We start from the raw sequence: 19,813 nt of genomic DNA, 5'->3' as shown, positions 1-19,813 counted from the left end.
AGCACTAGTTCTAATCAGCCTCCAACCACTGCAAACATTTTCCTTTGTGTGAGGTATATCTTCAGCCAGTGAAGAATTGTCTTCATGCTTCCCATTCAGCTTACCCAGTATTCTTCAATGCTGTCTTAATGTCAAAAGGCAGTCGCTCTTGCCCTGCCTCGGGATTTCATTGTTCTGTCCTTGTTTGCAGCCAGGTTGTAATGATATTTTCAGCAGGGTAGTCCTGCTAGAATGCAACCTGAGCAGTGTTGAGCAGATTACGAATAAGAGCTTCCTCATACAGCAACATATTCCATCCTTTCACTGATAATCAATGCTAGAACAAAGAAGTGGCAAATAATCTAGTTAGACTTGCATTGTTTCAAGTGGACCAGAAGCACCTGAGTAATTTATCATACTGTCAGGCAGGTAACTGTACAACACCAACTCTGTTAAAAGTGCAGCTCATTCAGAAGCCTTGGTGTTCAGAAAGACCACAAGTGCTCTATCCAGTGCACTCAGCCACTTCTTGACATTAGGCGGAGTATTGGATGGACTGTCTTCTGCATGGGGTCATATCTAAGGAAGGACTCAACTTGGAGCCCCACTTGGTTCTGTTGGCTGAAGATAGTTGAAAATGTTTGCACTGTACTTCAAATTCCCTACAACCTATTTAATTACTCAGTACTACTCATGACCGAGTACGGCGGGATGCAGAATTCCAAACTTAACCACTGTTCATGGGATAACTAAGTCCCACCTACAGCACATTTCATTCACTACGTAGCACCAACCTAAGCACCTGATGCTGCTCCTGAGAAGCCTGTCACACTCTTCATTGGATCTGGTTTGCTCCCCAGCTTGACTGTAATCACTGCAGAGAAGTATTACCTCTGGTGATGGCATGAAGTGCATCATATTTCTTTTTGCTACATCTTTTCTCCATCTATTCTATTCAATGTGATTGTGGTGGCACAATCAGTTGGAGACAGGCATCATCTACACTTCGTGCAATACTACCATCTACAGATATGACATACACACTTTCAATGACTCCACAATTCATGTTCCCAGCAAAACGTATTTATATATTTATTTATTTATTAGTCTTTTTTTGTATTAGCAGTTTGTCTTTTTTCGCAGATTGGGTGTTTGTCAATATTTGTGTGTACTTTTTCTCTAATTCTATTGTATTTATTTATTTATTCTACTGTGAATCACTACAAGGCATTATCAGGGTAACGTGTAGTGATGTATACATAATCTGATAAAAAATTTGCATTGAACTATCGGATGTTTATTATTCAGTGTTCATTCAGTGAATCAGGCTCGGCTATACTAGAATCATCTCCATTAAGAAACTATTTGACCACTTCCAACACCAGCTGCATCACATTTCCTTTACATCCAGAGAGAACTTACTGGTCTGAAATTTAACAGGACTAATGATACCCACAACTTAACAACGGAGGCCAAGTGGTTAAGGCATTCGACTGGTGACCTGAAGGTCATGAGTTCGAGCCCCAGCCGAGGCAACGTGTTGTGTCCTTGAGCAAGGCACTTAACCACCCAGTGCTCTGCAACAACACCAGTGCCAAGCTGCATTGGCCATTGCCCTTCCTTTGGACAACATCGGTGTCATGGAGAGGGGAGACTTGCAGCATGGGCAACTGCCAGTCTTCCATACAACCTTGCCCAGGTCCGCGCCCTGGAGAGTGAAGACTTTCCAGGCGCAGATCCACGGTCTCGCAAGACTAACGGATTACTTTAACAACAGTAGAGTGCTGGTTGACTGCTGTACAATGAGCAACTCTTCACATGTAAAACAATATGTGTACAAAAAACTCTCGTGCAAAGAAACTCAAAGATCTCATAATAGAGCAATCTATTTAAGCAGCATCTCTGCCTTTCTGCTCAAACCTTCTAACTCTAGTTTACTGCAGCTGCAGATAGTTCTAGAGCTACTCATCAGCTTAATTCAACAGCACCTCCCAACCACTCTCTTGCATAGGAAGCCAAGAACAATAACTTCAGGGAAATGAGAATCAAAGGAATATCTGCAGGCAGTGGGAATCTGAAAGTAGATCAGAAAATGCTGAAGATGGCTAGCATCAATGGAAAGAGAAACCAGTCAACATATCAGGGTTGAGAGCTTGCATTTGAACCTTGTCTGATCACCATCTTGGGCGTGAAATGTTAATTTTGACTCTTTCCAAAATTCCTCTGCTAGTGTCACATCAGGCCAACAAGTACCACTATTCTCTTTTCATTGCTGAATTAATATTCTGGAATTTTCCTATCAATGCCTCATCATCACAATTATTCTTGGGATTTAAGGAGAAAATTCATTCCACCTCCTCTTGGGAACTGGGACAGAAAACAAATGTTGCCTTATCAGTTTTATCCAGAGCAAATATTAACATAGAATTATCTTCAGAAACATTATTTTTCCCCCTAGTACTCCTATGGAACATCTTACCCAAAGAGGGTACTTGGAATATATAACTATATGATTAGGTGTAATAGCACAGTGGTTAAATACCTGTATTAACATTCAGAATTAAAAAAGATGAGTTGAACCCCACCACAACATCTAAAGAACTGAACATTACGCACTACTATGCCATGCCATTGGCTTCTGGACCCGCCTAGTGAAGGAAGCCATTGAAGTACACTAGAGAATAAGAATTTCAACAAAGACAAAGGTCTCACTTTAACTAAGAACTAAAATATGATTTTAAACAAGGTGAGACAGTGGAAACCTGACTGGTTGAGGACTAGCCAATCAGGAAGGACGGATGACAGGAGCTGAGTATGTACACCACCGTACTAGACATGCTCCAGCAACATCCCTGATGAAGTTGGCAGAGATGGCCATCAAATCATCGGTTAAAATCACAGCTGGACCTAGCTAGAAGCCCGAGAAGAGTTTATGCTCAAATACTTCAGGAAAGCACGCGATCCTTTTGAAGATTATAACTTTATTTTAATTACTTGAATTTTTTAAAGCATAGTCACTCTAATAGTAACCTCAAAACTGCTGGATCAGGGGTTCCTACCCTTTCTTTTAATGCCATGGACCCTTACCTTTAACTAAGCGGTCTGTGGACCTCAGGTTGGTATACCAGGTGTTAGTGTGACATCAGTGTAGCACAAGCCTCATCACGTGTGACTAGTTGCCGCACTCTTTTGAGAAAATCAAATTACACTAGGTGCTAATAGGCCATCAGAAGATTCTAGGTATCAGAAGGAGGCAGTGAATAGAAACCACACACTTCTGGAAATAGGGTTTGTTTATAAGGAAAAAAACAATATGTACAAAATACAAAAAAATGCTGGTGAATGCAGCAGGCCAAGCAGCATCTATAGGAAGAGGTATAATCAACGTTTTGGGCCAGGACCCTTCGTCAGGACTAACTGAAAAAAGAGATATTAGTCCTGACGGATGATCCCTGCCCGAAACATCAACTGTACCTCTTCCTATAGATGCTGCCTGGCCTGCTACGTTCACCAGCACTTCTTGTGTGTGTTGCTTGAATTTCCAGCATCTGCAGATTTCCTTGTGAATATGTACAAAATATTTACATGAGCAAGAACAATTCAAAATTCAAACATTCTGTTTAGGTTTCAAATCCTAGATATCAAAGTAAAACAAATTCCTTTTTAATTAGAATCAGTGAGATTTCTTTACTACCCTAATCTCTCTAACTAATTTGATCTGGTGTTATTCCCTATTTAAAAGTTTACAGACTAAACTTTCCTTTTTACTTATCCATAGTTAGTTAGAAAACCAAATATAATTCCTATTCTCAAGTATTATAATTAACTTCAGTTTCAGTTCCAGGCAATATATTTACAAGTTTAAATTCCAATTCAAAAATTATATATACACAGTTTAACTCCTTTCACGACAATTCTCCAACATCACAACTCTTAAACAAAGTAAATCTCATTTAGTAACTTAAAGTCTTTGCAAAAGTAATCAGTTCTTGCAGAACATCAAATTCGGATTCTTCGAATGAAAATAAACTTATACATCCAAACGTATTAAATCCTCGGCGTCATTACACATTTCATTCCATGCTGGTTGATCACCTTGGGTGGCTCGCCATCTTGTGTCTTGGTTTCGTTGGAATGAAATAGTTTATCATCCACAGAAAGTCAATTCACAAACTTGTATAAAACTTGACCAAATGCCTTGGTATGATTTTGCAGAACTAATCCCCGACTACACGGTAGGGATTTTGGATACTCGCCTCTGCCAATATTTTCTCATTAAAGCTGCTGAATGTTACAGCTGTAGCTTCAATAAATCTTTTATTGCTATTGTCTCTCTTCCAGGGGTTTCACCGAGGGTTTCAAATTAGTAGGGTATAGATACTCACTGCTAATTCCATTCTTAACAGTTCATGTCTTCAGCTTCTAATCATTGCTGCGTTTCTCTCCTTGTCCATCCTGTGTCCAACTTACCCCACTCTTGCATAGCGTCTTTTTCAAACTCTCTTTTTTTAAAAATTGGTAAACCTCGTTTTCATCCCTCAGCAGGCAGAACTGTCTAACATTACAACTTTGGGTTTAATTAACCTGGGTTACACTAGTTTGATACAAAACCTAGGAGGTTCAGTAAAACTCCTTCAGAATTAGAAATCTATTAGTTTTACTCAGATTTGTCTGTACACAAATGCAAACCCATTAATGTAAATGGCAATTAGAGATTGGCAACAAATGCTGCCATTACCAGTGGGAAGTCCACACTCTGCAAACAGATTTTGAAAAATAAACTAAGGGTACAGAGACTACACAAAAATGACAAGCATTTGGAGTGTTGATAACTGAATGTTTGAACATAGTGTCTCTGATAATTTAACTTAATTACAAATTATCCTTATTTTGAATATTATGGGCCCAATCATTCTGGCAGTCAGAACTAAAGCCATTCACATTCAATTGAAGATGTTTCCAAACATATAACTATGCATTGAAAGTCTAAAGCTTACTGACATACTGGATGCTGAATCTACTAGATTGTCTCTGAATTATCATTGGGAGTCTGCACCGTGTTGTATCTGGGTCAAGATATACAAAATGCTATTATTAACTAAATGTGGCCATTTAGAAGCTCCTAAAAATCAGAGAAAACCGTGTGAGAAGAAGAAACACTTCTTTCCAAGAAGGCAATGCCCCAAGCATCAGCTGCTGTCAGGGATGCTCCAGGTTGGAGGCTCGACACTTCATCATCTGTGGACTAGTTGAAATAAATACCGAAACGCTGCAGAAAACCAAGACCAGCACAGGTAAACGCAAACTTCTGGACACCAGCATCAGAATGAGGTTTATCATCATTCTCTTCTGTGACACTAAATTTGTTGTTTTGCAGCAGCAGGAGCAGCGAAAAGATGTAAAGTTACTAAAAATTACAAAATGAATAAATAGTGCAAAAAATATTAATCAGGTAGGTTTCATAGACCGTTCAGAAATCTGAAAAGCAGTGGGAGAAACTGTTTCTAAATTATTAAGTGTGGGTCTTTAGGCTCCTAGACCTTTTTTCTGAAGATAGTAACAAAACGAGGGCATGTCCCAGATGGTGAAAGTCCTTAATGTCTTTTAGGTGTCCTTGATAGTAGAGAAGTGTCACCCAAGATGTCCTCGATGGTAGACAGTGTTACTCAAGACGTCCTCGATAGTAGGGAGTATTGTGCCCAAGATGGAGATGGCTAGTTTTGTGACCCTCGCAGCGGTCCCCAACCACCGGGCCGCCGACCAGCACCAGGCTGCAAAGCATGTGCTACCGGGCCGCGAGGAAACGATATGAGTCAGCTGCACCTTTCCCCATTCCCTGTCACGTACTGTTGAACTTAAACATAGGGTTGCTAACTGTCCCGTGTTTGCCGGAACATCCCGTATATTGAGCTAAATTGGTTTGTCCCATACGGGACTGACCTTATCCCATATTTCCCCCGCTAAGGTAGAGCGTTTCTATGAAACCTTTTGTGCCAAAATGGCGTAAAGTGAAGAAGCAATTACTGTACCATTAATTTATATGGGAAAAAATTTTGAGCGTTCTCAGACCCAAAATGTTCAGGATTTGTAAGGCACTGGTGAGGCCTCATTTAGGAGTATTGTGAGCAGCTTTTGGACTCTCTATCCAAGAAATAATGTGCTGACATTGCAGCGGGTTCAAAGGATGTTCACAAAAATTATTCTGAGATTGACAGACTTAAAATGAGTGTTTGATGGCTCTGGGCCTGTACTCACTGGATTTCAGAAGAATGAGGGAGAATCTGATTGAAATCTATCAAATGTTGAAAGGCCTTGATAAGAGTGAATGTGGAGAGGATATTTCCTTTGGTGGGGGAGTCCAAGACCAGAGGAAACAGCCTCATAATAGAGGGACGTGCTTTTAGAACAGAATGAGATGGAATTTCTTTCGCCAAAGAGCGGTGAGTCTGTGGAGTTTGTTGACACAGACAGTTATGGAGGCCAAGTCATTTGCGTATATTTAAGGTAGAGGTTGATAGTTTCTTGATTAGTCCGGGCTGAAGGGTTACAGGGGAAGGCAGGAGATTGGGGCTGAGAAGGAAATGAATCAGCTTGATGAAATGGCGGAACAGACTCGATGGGCCAAATGGCCTGATTCTGCTCCTATGTCTTATGGTCTTACAGCAGTCTACAGAAGCCCAGGTTTAGAAGATTGGTGACTAATTCCGAAGGTTTAATGACATTAAATGCTGAGTTGTAATTGATTAACACCAGCCTGACATATTGTATTCTTTGCTCTTGTCTAGGTGCTCCAGAAGAGAGTGATTCTTTTTTGAGACTCAGGGTAACATGCCCAGCCAGCAGAATCGAAACATAGAAACATAGAAAATAGGTGCAGGAGTAGGCCATTCGGTCCTTCGAGCCTGCACCGCCATTTATTATGATCATGGCTGATCATCCAACTCAGAACCCTGCCCCAGCCTTCCCCCCATACCCCCTGATCCCCCTAGCCACAAGGGCCTTATCTAACTCCTTCTTAAATATAGCCAATGAACTGGCCTCAACTGTTTCCTGTGGCAGAGAATTCCACAGATTCACCACTCTCTGTGTGAAGAAGTTTTTCCTAATCTCAGTCCTAAAAGGCTTCGCCTTTATCTTCAAACCGTGACCCTTCGTTCTGGACTTCCCCAACATCGGAAACAATCTTCCTGCATCTAGCCTGTCCAATCCCTTTAGGATTTTATACGTTTCAATCAGATCCCCCCTCAATCTTCTAAATTCCAATGAGTACAAGCCTAGTTCATCCAGTCTTTCTTCATATGAAAGTCCTGCCATCCCAGGAATCAATCTAGTGAACCTTCTTTGTACTCCCTCTATGGCAAGGATGTCTTTCCTCAGATTAGGGGACCAAAACTGCACACAATACTCCAGGTGTGGTCTCACCAAGGCCTTGTACAACTGCAGTAGTACCTCCCTGCTCCTGTACTCGAATCCTCTTGCTATAAATGCCAGCATACCATTCGCCTTTTTCACCGCCTGCTGTACCTGCATGCCCACTTTCAATGACCGGTGTATAATGACACCCAGGTCTCGTTGCACCTCCCCTTTTCCTAATCGGCCACCATTCAGATAATAATCTGTTTTCCTATTTTTGCCACCAAAGTGGATAACTTCACATTTATCCACATTAAATTGCATCTGCCATGAATTTGCCCACTCACCCAACCTATCCAAGTCATCCTGCATCCTCTTAGCATCCTCCTCACAGCTAACACTGCCGTCCAGCTTCGTGTCATCCGCAAACTTGGAGATGCTGCATTTAATTCCCTCATCCAAGTCATTAATATATATTGTAAACAACTGGGGTCCCAGCACTGAGCCTTGCGGTACCCCACTAGTCACTGCCTGCCATTCTGAAAAGGTCCCGTTTATTCCCACTCTTTGCTTCCTGTCTGCTAACCAATTCTCTATCCACATCAATACCTTACCCCCAATACCGTGTGCTTTAAGTTTGCACACTAATCTCCTGTGTGGGACCTTGTCAAAAGCCTTTTGAAAATCCAAATATACCACATCCACTGGTTTTCCCCTATCCACTCTACTAGTTACATCCTCAAAAAATTCTATGAGATTCGTCAGACATGATCTTCCTTTCACAAATCCATGCTGACTTTGTCCGATCATTTCACCGCTTTCCAAATGTGCTGTTATCACATCTTTGATAACTGACTCCAGCAGTTTCCCCACCACCGACGTTAGGCTAACCGGTCTATAATTCCCCGGTTTCTCTCTCCCTCCTTTTTTAAAAAGTGGGGTTACATTAGCCACCCTCCAATCCTCAGGAACTAGTCCAGAATCTAACGAGTTTTGAAAAATTATCACTAATGCATCCACTATTTCTTGGGCTACTTCCTTAAGCACTCTGGGATGCAGACCATCTGGCCCTGGGGATTTATCTGCCTTTAATCCCTTCAATTTACCTAACACCACTTCCCTACTAACATGTATTTCGCTCAGTTCCTCCATCTCACTGGACCCTCTGTCCCCTACTATTTCTGGAAGATTATTTATGTCCTCCTTAGTGAAGACAGAACCAAAGTAATTATTCAATTGGTCTGCCATGTCCTTGCTCCCCATAATCAATTCACCTGTTTCTGTCTGTAGGGGACCTACATTTGTCTTTACCAGTCTTTTCCTTTTTACATATCTATAAAAGCTTTTACAGTCAGTTTTTATATTCCCTGCCAGTTTTCTCTCATAATCTTTCTTCCCCTTCCTAATTAAGCCCTTTGTCCTCCTCTGCTGAACTCTGAATTTCTCCCAGTCCTCAGATGAGCCACTTTTTCTGGCTAATTTGTATGCTTCTTCTTTGGAATTGATACTATCCCTAATTTCTCTTGTCTGCCACGGATGCACTACCTTCTTTGATTTATTCTTTTGCCAAACTTGGATGAACAATTGTTGTAGTTCATCCATGCAATCTTTAAATGCTTGCCATTGCATATCCACCGTCAATCCTTTAAGTGTCATTTGCCAGTCTATCTTAGCTAATTCACGTCTCATACCTTCAAAGTTACCCCTCTTTAAGTTCAGAACCTTTGTTTCTGAATTAACTATGTCACTCTCCATCTTAATGAAGAATTCCACCATATTATGGTCACTCTTACCCAAGGGGCCTCTCACGACAAGATTGCTAATTAACCCTTCCTCATTGCTCAATACCCAGTCTAGAATAGCCTGCTCTCTAGTTGGTTCCTCGACATGTTGGTTCAAAAAACCATCCCGCATACATTCCAAGAAATCCTCTTCCTCAGCACCTTTACCAATTTGGTTCACCCAATCTACATGTAGATTGAAGTCACCCATTATAACTGCTGTTCCTTTATTGCACACATTTCTAATTTCCTGTTTAATAACATCTCCGACCTCACTACTACTGTTAGCTGGCCTGTACACAACTCCCTCCAGCGTTTTCTGCCCCTTAGCGTTATGCAGCTCTACCCATATCGATTCCACATCTTCCCGGCTTATGTCCTTCCTTTCTATTGCGTTAATCTCATCTTTAACCAGCAACGCCACCCCACTTCCTTTTCTTTCATGTCTATCCCTCCTGAATATTGAATATCCCTGAATGTTGAGCTCCCATCCTTGGTCACCCTGGAGCCACGTCTCTGTGATCCCAACTATATCATAATCATTAATAACAATCTGCACTTTCAATTCATCCACCTTGTTATGAATGCTCCTGGCATTGACACACAAAGCCTTCAGGCGCTCTTTTACAACCCTCTTAGCCCTTATACAATTATGTTGAAAAGTGGCCCTTTTTGATGCTTGCCCTGGATTTGTCGGCCTGCCACTTTTACTTTTCTCCTTACTACTTTTTGCTTCTACCCTCACTTTACACCCCTCTGTCTCTCTGCACTGGTTCCCATCCCCCTGTTGTGAACTAACCTCCTCTCGCCTAGCCTCTTTAATTTGATTCCCACCCCCCAACTATTCTAGTTTAAAGTCACCTCAGTAGCCCTCGCTAATCTCCCTGCCAGGATATTGGTCCCCCTAGGATTCAAGTGTAACCCGTCCTTTTTGTACAGGTCACGCCTGCACCAAAAGAGGTCCCAATGATCCAAAAACTTGAATCCCTGCCTCCTGCTCCAATCCCTCAGCCACGCATTTATCCTCCACCTCATCGCATTCCTACTCTCACTGTCGCGTGGCACAGGCAGTTATCCCGAGATTACTACCTTTGCGGTCCTTTTTCTCAACTCCCTTCCTAGCTCCCTATATTCTCCTTTCAGGACCTCTTCCCTTTCCCTACCTATGTCGTTGGTACCTATATGTACCACGACCTCTGGCTCCTCACCCTCCCACTTCAAGATATCTTGGACACGATCAGAATACAGCCTGCTAGTTTATTCTCAGATACTCTTGAATTAATGGCACTATTCATCGTGAAGATATTTTGCGAATTGTGCAATTCTGTTCATTTACTTGTCTATAATAAAGCAAGAAAACAAGGGGACAAAATAACTAGCATATCAAGCATAATTTAGTACAGACTTACAGTTCAAGTAAATATTTACCAATGAATCATTTATTACCCAACCTCATGTGTAATTCAGATAATTATATATTCATAGATATTTCAATATCTTTGTCACAATTCCTTGGAATGACTTTTAAGATCACTTTTACTATCAGTGACAGATTTGAATTCTCTTGACCCTGCTTTGTCAAGTACCACTCATGAATTCCACTTCCAGTCTTTAGATTAATTGATGTCCCATAAAATAATATTACACCTCACAAATATGTTTCTGACGAAGGACCTTGGTCCAAAATACTGTTTATTCCCCTCCATAGATGCTGCCTGACTTGCTGAGTTCCTCAGCATTTTGTGTGTGTTCCTCTGGATTTCCAGCATCTGCAGAATCTCTTACATTTTTGTTATGAGCAACACAACTTTTTGCAAAACATTTATAAAAGGGGAAATTTCTAAATTTAGATGCATACAGGTAAAGCCGTCATCCCCGTGTGTATAATTATAGCTGGGTCAAAGTGGGTTAGACAGCATCACACCTGTAATAACATCCCAGAATCAAGAACGTCTGCATTTATGGCAAGCTTATGGACAATTCAAAATGTGAAGGACAAGAAATGGAAGAATCAAAATTAAAAATGTACAAAAATTAAAATGATATAAATTAATAGGTAAATCTTTTAACATTTGCTTGAATTGTTTAACTATGTTTAATTATATTGGGAGAAACAGAAATTAGCAAAATTGCACAAAAATATAAGAAACTAATATACTATAATTAACTAAATTATTCTACTCATTACTACAGGTGTCCAATTTTTAAAAAAATCCTAACAGAAGTAAAATTCTGTTAGGTTTTGTATCATTGGTAACTGTCCCGGTTTCAAGTTCTGCAAAACTGTGAGTTTCCAAGATGCAATTACTTGAAATAATAGTTATGGTAACTTATGCATCCAAATATATAGTTTAAGGTTGAAGTCACGCGCAAATTGCGGATATCTATTCCAATTTAACATTTGTGAATTAGCTTTATTATAAAAGGTTATGTTTTGGACTGGAGGAAAGTAGGTACAGTAGCCTCCCCCACAGGTTGGTTCTGGGACCACTGCTCTATTTAAATATACATGAATGTCTTGGACTTGCGTGTATAGGCGATAATTTTCAAATCTACAGATAACACAAAACTTAGGAGGGTTCAGGAACAGAGAAATCTGAGTGGACCGAGTGCATGAAATGGGAGAGCAAGGCAGAGTATTAAAGAAATTATAGGCATAGAGTACAAGAATAACTAAATCTGATGAAGCATTTTAAACATAAACTGCTGCTGGAATACTATGTACAGCTAGGAGTAAAGCCCTTAGACAGAGTAAAGAGGGTTACGATAGTGATATCAGGAGAAAGATTTTAGTTACATGGATGGACTGGAGAAACTGGAATTAACAAGGGGTGTATTAAACATGTATAAAAACATGAAAGGTCTAGTCAAAAAAGGCAGATTGGAATGGCTCTCATGAGTAGAAGGGTCAAAAAGCAAAGTACGTAGAGTAATTGTCAATGACAAAACAAGCAGAAGCAGTTTAATTTCTTGTGTTTCATAGGGAAGGGATAAGAATTTACAGGGCTACTGGGAAGAGACAGGCAAGTAGGACTACTTGAAATTCTCTTCCATAGAGCTAATACAAACTCATAGGCTAAATAATGTTCTGTGCTGTAAGTTCTCTGTATTTATGTATTTAAGTTCTCTGTATTCAGTATTTATGAAGAGCTGATCATGATTAATACTATTTAGTTGCTCCATTGTACCAATGAAAGTCTTTTGAAAGCTAGAGTTAAACATTGTGGTGTGCCAGGACTCTGTATTTGCTATGTGAATATCATTTTGCACTGATTTTACAAAAACTATCTTCTAAAGTATTTTCACTTTAATACAAGAGTGGCAGTATGACTATAGGTTTATTTTGAAGAAAATAAACATTAAAATAAATATGAAAATAACAATATTCATTGCAATAGATAAAAAGTCAAAGTTCAAAATAAATTTATTATCAAAGTACATATATATCACTATATACAACCCTGAGATTCAATTTTTCTTGCGGGCATACTCAATAAATCCATAATAAAATAATAACTGTAATACAATCAATTAAAGATCGCACCAACTTGGGTGTGCAACCATTGTGCAAAAGACAACAAACTGTAGAAATACAGAAAAGAAAGAAATAATAAATAAATAAGCAAGCAATAGATATTGAGAACACAAGATGAAGGATCCTTGAAATTGAATCCATAGGTTGTGGGAACATTTCAAGGATAAGTTAGTGAAGTTGAGTTGCATTATCCCCTTTGGTTCAGAGCCTGGTGGTTGAGGGATAGTAACTTCCTGAACCCGATGGTGAGAGTCCTGAGGCTCTTGTATCTTTTTCCTGATGGCAGCCGCAAGAAAAGTGATGGGGATGCCTGATGATAGATATTGCTTTTCTGCAACAGTATTTCATGTAGATGTGCTCAATGGTGGGGAGGGCTTTACCTGTGATAGACTTGGCCATATCCACTACTTGTTGCAGGATTTTCCGTTCAAGGGCATTGATGTTTCTATACCAGACTATGATGCAGCCAGTAAATATATTCTCCACTACACATCTATAGGATTTTGTCAAAGTTTTAGATATCATGCCGAATCAGAGTCAAAATCAGGTTTACTATCACCAGCATGTGTCATGAAATTTGTTAACTTAGCAGCAGCAGTTCAATACAATACCTGATTATATAGAAAGAAAAAATATAAGTAAATCAATTACAGTATATTTACATTAAATAGATTAAAAGTAGTACAAAACAGAAATAATATATTTAAAAAGTGACGTAGTGCTCATGGGTTCAATGTCCATTTAGGAATTGGATGACAGCGGGGAAGAAACTGTTCCTGAATCATTGAGTGTGCGCCTTCCTGAAGGTAACAATGAGAAGTGGGCATGCCTGGGTGATGGAGGTCCTTAATGATAGGGGTCATCTTTCTGAGGCACCACTCCTTGAAGATATCTTGGGTACTACGGAGGCTAATACCCAAGATGGAGCTGACTAATTTTACGACATTCTGTAGCTTCTTTTGGTCCTGTGCAGTAGCCCCTCCATACCAGACAGTGATGCAGCCTGTCAAAATGTTCTCCACAGTGCACCTATAGAAGTTTTGAGTGTTTTTTTTTGATAAACCAAATCTTTATAAACTCCTAATGTGACATAGCCACCGTCTTGCCTACTTTATAGCTGCATCGATATGTTGGGACCAGGTTAGATCCTCACAGATCTTGACACCCAGGAAACTGAGATTGCTCACTCTCTCCACTTCAGATCCCTCTATGCAGATACCCTTTCTGAAATGCACAATCAGCACTTTTGTCTTACTGATAATGAGTGCAATGTTGTTGCTGTAACACCACTTAACTAGCTGGTATATCTCACTCCTGTACGCCCTCTCATCTCCATCTGAGATGCTTGTATCATCAGCAAATTTATAGATGGCATTCGAGCTATACCTAGCCACGCAGTCGTGGATACAATGGGCTAAGCCAGTAATGCTCGTTAGCCAGGAGGCAGTATTATCACCAATCCGCACAGATTGTGGTCTACCAGTTAGGAAGTTGAGGATCCAGTTGCAGGGGAACTGTTCACAAACTCCTAAGGAAATGGAGGCGCTGCCATGCTTTCTTCATAACTGCGTTTACATGCTGGGCCCAGGACATACCCTCCAAAATAATAACACCAAGCAATTTATTGCTGACCCTCTCCACCTCTGGTCCTCTGATGTAGTCTGACTCGTGGGCCTCCGGTTTCCTTCTCCTGAAATCAGTAATCAGCCCCTCGGTCTTGCTGACATTGAAGAAAAGGCTGTTGTTATGGCACCACCCAGCCAGGTTTTCAATCTCTCTCTTACATGCTGATTCCTCTCCATCTTTGATTCGGCCTATGGCAGTGATGTCATCAGCAAACTTGCATATGGCATTGGAGCTATGCTTAGCCACACAGTCATAAGTGTAAAGGGAGTAGAGCGGGGGCTAAGCACAGAGCCTGGCTGTGCACCTGTGCAGATGGAGATTGTGGAAGAGATGTTGTTGCCAATCCGAACTGACTGGGGTCTGTAAATGAGGAAATCAAAGATCCTATTGCACAAAGAGGTAGTGAGGCTACAGTCTTGAAGCTTATTGATTAGTTTTGATGGGATGATAGTAATGAATGCCGATCTATAGTCGATACTCTTGATGTACATCAAGAACAGCTTGATGTATGCATCTTTGCAGTTTAGATGAGATGGCATCCGCTGTGGACATGTTGTGCTGGTAGCTAAATTGGAGCAAATTCAAGTCACTTCTCAGGCAGGAGTTGATATGTTTCATCGCCATCGTCTCAAAACACTTCATCACTGTTTTTTGTGAGTGCTACTGGACGGTTGTCATTGAGGCAGGTTGCCACATTCTTTCTAGGCTGAGGCCTGCTTGAATTAGCAAGAGGTTAAAGATCCCAGTGAACACTCCAGCCAGTTTATTAGCACAGGCCTTTAGTACTTGGCTCTGTACCCTGCCTGGGCCAGCTGCTTTCTATGGGTTCACCTTCCTGAAGTCTGCTCTCATGTTGGCCTCAGAGACTGATATCACAATATCACTGGGGACTGTGAGAGTGTGATAGCTCCTCCATATTTTGACAGTCAAAGCGAGCACGGAGACACTAAGCTCATCTGGAAGTGAAGCCTTGTTGTCATCCATGTCACATGATATAACTTTATAAGAGAGGACAGTATTCAAGACCTTCCACAACTATCAAGCATCCTTCCCTGATTCAAATTTAGTCCAGAATTGCTACTTCGCCTGGGAGATGGCTTTCTTGAGGTCGTACCTGAACCTCTTGTAACTTTTTTGGTCACCAGACTTGAATGCCTCCGATCTGGCCTTGCGCAGATCAGAGATTGCGGATCGAACAATTTATCCAGGGCTTCCGATTATGGAAGACTGAATGATTTTGTGGGGACACACTCATCTACAACTGTCTTAATAAGGTCCGTGACAACCACCGTGTGTTCATTCAAATCTGCAGATGAGTCCTTGAACATGGCCCAGTCTACTGACTCGAAGCAATCCTGTACCTACTCCTCTGCCTCCTGCAACAACCTCTTTGTTGTCCTAATCTCTGGAGCTTTGCTCTTTAGCCTCTGGCTGAATGCAGTTAGGAGGACAGCCAAGTCATCCAATTTACTGATATGTGGTCTGGGAATTGAACGGTTGGCATTCCTTATCTTAGTTTAACAGTGGTCTGGTGTGTTGGGGCCTCTAGTGCTACAGGGTACATGTTAATAGTAATTGGGCAGGTTTTCTTCATCCAAGCCTGGCTGAAGTTCCCAGCTATGAATTGAACTGCGTCAGGGTGGATCATTATTTGTTCGGAGATGGCATCATGCAGTATCTCAAGTGCTTGATTATAGTCAGCTGCTGGTGGTATGTAAACTGTGTTCAGGATTATAGAGGAGAACTCCCTAGGTAAATAGAGTGGATGGCATTTAATCATTTGGTGCTCCAGGTTGTGGGAACATGCGTTTGACAGAATTGCCATATCAGATTACCACAGAGTTTGTCGTGAAACACACACCTCCACCTCTTGTCTTTTCCGAATCAGCTGTTCAGTCCATTCAGCAAATTGTGAAGCCTTTCAGTTTGATCGCTGTATCTGGGGTGATGGAAGAAAGCCATGTCTCGCTCAAACATAGAACACAACAATCTCTCATTTCCCTTTGATACAGCATATCTTGCCCTTAGGTCCTCAATTTTGTTCTCCAGCAACTACACATTTATCGACAAGATGCTGAGTAGAGTGGACCTCATTCCTAAGCATTTCAGCCTGGCTTCGAGTCAACCCTCCTGTCTCACTTCCAGCCAGGGTGACGAACCTGCGTCCACTTACCTACTTGGTCTGCCACGTCCTTCAGAAGATTGTGACATCTGTAGATCATTAAGTTGATTTAAAAGTATATTGCTTAGAAGGGAAATGATGCCGATTGCAGCCAGAGTAATTCAAAAGAGGTATATTTACAAGTATTGTCCACAGCCTGCAGAACGTCACCATGGTTCACCAGTGCCATCTTGCAGAGTGATACATCAGTTATTGGAAGAAACCAGACAGTACTAAGTGTTAGCTACACATTGTACACCCAAAATATCTGAAAATTTGTTTAGGTATTAAGTATGAAGGTAGAGTTTATCTTATGGTCCACTGATATTAATGATTAAATTAGGTCTTGCTCACTAATCACCAAAGAAGCCCTGAATGTACAAATTATATGCAGCCAAGAGGTTTCAAATATATCACAGAATTGGATCTCATCTGATTTGAATGTTTGATCAGAGCTGAGTATTCTGAGCTCACTCAGTTCCTTAACCAACTCTGTGTGACTGCCTAATATTGAACAGACTATTTACAATATACACTGCTTTCAATTACAATACAAATTTTTAAAAGCATCAACGTCAGTCATCCTAAACTACCTTTTCTTCAGCCATGGAATCCATCTGGAATAAACGACGAGCCCATTTCCCGATTGCAATTACAACTAGCAAATGAGAAGTGAATTTGAAAATGTTTTCACATTGTCCATTTGTAGTGAAAAAATACTGTATAATTTTACCTACAGTGGTTTGTAACAGGAAGGAAAAAAAAATCAGGGAACTTTCAAGTGATTGCTTATTACCTGCAAAGCAAGTGGGTGAACAGACCAGGTCTGATTCTGACTATTCTGTAATAAATGCCTTATCCCCTGACTCCCCAAGACTAGTCTGGTCAAGACGCAAGTCAAGAGGGTGTTGATATATTTACCTGGAACTCCAGCAATATTTAAGATATCTAGGACAAAGATATCTGTATGATTAGTACACAAATGCCTAAATTCAATTCCTCATGGACTATAAATTGTTTGGGAAGTCTTCCAAGAATCACAATCTCCACTTCTCAATAGTTAAAGGCAACAGTTAGATGAGGATATCTTCATATCCTGGAATCTTTCCACAATTCATACTATGCTAACTTGGATGTATAGTAATACAGAAATAGTGATGCATCTTCAAAATCCTTACGCTAGCTTCACCACAAGGACTTCGCCAGTTCAAAAAGGCAGCTCAACACTGTCTTTTCAATAGAGATGGGCAGTAAACATTGGTCTTGCCTGCAACACAACCCAAGAATGAAGGGAAAGGCACTTTGATCTGATGGGGAAACTGTGGAGTATATTTTGTGCAGAGCGGAGAACATCTTTGTTGACAGTCTTATGCTTCATCTGTTCCACCATTTCTGCTGATGACATGAATGTAATCTTCTATTTTCATAAATTACAAAGAATCTTAAAATTGCCCACACTGGACCCAATCAGGGACCTAAAATATGGTTAATATTAATACCTCAGGCACAGTTTGATCTTCGAGAGCTACACAGGTGCAGATATTGGAAACATGAAATATAGACAGAAAAATGTTTTAAAACCCCAGCAAATTAAACAGTATTTATGGAGACAGAAATTCAGTTCAACCTTTCTGGTCAATTTTATGAGTCTGATTCATAATTGATCAATACTCTCACTGAGCCCGTTTGTTGAACCAATTTCTACAGATACAATACGGATTTTTGAAGAATTACAAGGTGCAAGACACAAACCTTAAGGTGGCTTGGCATATGGGCTAACAGAAAAATATACATTTGGCCGGGTGGCCACCTGCAACGATATCGCCAGTTTTGTCGTTTGCCCTTTCAAATTCCTTGCAAGAAGAATCAATCAAACCATCACCCCCCCCCCACTCCCCCGCCCCAAGGAGGATTCCACCAACACCGACATTGTTGCAATGAAGCCAAAGTCTCCAAGTTCGAATTCTCTCCTCCCGTACTGGTGTCCAATCAGACGGGGGAGTTAACGCAACGTGAAGGAGCGCGAAAGGATGCCAGAAGAACGGAACAACTCAGCCATCAAACGCCCGCCGCCACTTTCTGAACCACAGGCATCGTTCGGGGATCCCCGTATGATGAGACGTAAAACAGGGGAATTAACTCAAACGTTGCAAAGACAAAAATACATTTGTCCACGTTAGATTAATATTTCATTCCGCTAACTAACCTGAAAAAGGGTGATATGGCATAGGAACCCTCAATGGTTGCTATCAGGAAATCTAATTGGGTGCAGTTTTTTCTTAAACAGTTGCTGTTTATTGGTGCCAAAACTCTGGTAAGATAATCAACGTACTCTAGTTAGCTTAAAGATAGATGACCGTTCTGTTCTCGATATATACTATCGATTTTGGAGGGTTTTTTTTGGTTATTGGGGGACGAACTTGAAAGTTCAAGAACCAAGAGGCTTTACAACAGACACAACTGTAAGAAAGCGGCTATGTAGATCCCACTACTACACAGCAGGTTTACATACTGATGCTTCGAGATTCGCGATCTTAAACACTGCTGGCTACAATTCAAGTCAGCCGTAGTTAATATAAAATTAAACAATAAGTAAAGATTCGTCTTACAACGACTGTCAGGCAGCCCACACAATGAAAGCAACTGGATTCCTCAACAATACCCCTAAGGTAAATTTCATTTCGCTATCTCAATACCTTTAATAAAAATAAAACTTGGGACCACCTGCGGATTGTTGTTCAAAACTGCAGCCGCTCTTAATATCACCTTTCCCGTCAGTGCACATACCTGCAGGACACGGTAATCTCCACTTTAGTCGCCGGGATGCTGCCCTGGATCGGATCAAAGTCGCTCACAGAAGCCATGTCATCGAATTTGTCCATAGCGTCTTCCATGGGTATCCAGTAATTCCAAACCAGTGCTTCCAGCATCAACGTCACACCGCCACAAGGCTCAAGGATCGGCGATTAAAGGCAGCCTGTCCTGCAGGAAAATGGGTGGACCAGAGTTAGGGCTCTGTGCACCCCACACTCTGCCTTTGCATCTGAACACTGCTACATACAGATTATTCAACACAACCTTTTCCTTAGTCTAATTGCACAGCTCAGACGATCCGCTAATTACAGTTTACGGACTGAAATGATACGCTCCGCCCTCTCTTCTAAAGATAACTAACATTGCTTGTCAATGTCAGCGCTCTGGAAGGCACGGGAAACAGGCTAGTGAGGCATTATTAAAACGACAGCACAAACATTCCCATCGAACATTATCACCAGGAGCTTCTCAATCATGAATTATGTTCCTTGTCCAATGAAGCACAGAATGTATGAAAAAAAACAAAAAGCATCTAACTGAGCCCAAAATGATGCGGTACCCGTA

At 40.9% G+C, this 19,813-nt stretch overlaps 1 protein-coding gene across 6 annotated transcripts in view; it reads right to left on the bottom strand.

Moving 5' to 3' along the window:
- LOC140209516 (copine-8-like) overlaps positions 1 to 19,329 on the bottom strand; it is a 669,962-nt gene extending 650,633 nt beyond the window's left edge. For all 6 annotated transcript variants that reach the window (XM_072277770.1, XM_072277771.1, XM_072277769.1 and 3 more), the window contains exon 1: positions 19,223 to 19,329. In XM_072277770.1, coding sequence (XP_072133871.1) covers positions 19,223 to 19,329 — 107 coding nt within the window. The remainder of the gene's footprint in view (positions 1 to 19,222) is intronic.
- Positions 19,330 to 19,813: the final 484 nt, after the last annotated feature.

The sequence above is a fragment of the Mobula birostris genome, chromosome 14 (assembly GCF_030028105.1).
Source record: "Mobula birostris isolate sMobBir1 chromosome 14, sMobBir1.hap1, whole genome shotgun sequence".
Taxonomy (NCBI): Eukaryota; Metazoa; Chordata; class Chondrichthyes; order Myliobatiformes; family Myliobatidae; genus Mobula; species Mobula birostris.
This window is presented reverse-complemented; position numbering and strand designations above follow the sequence as displayed.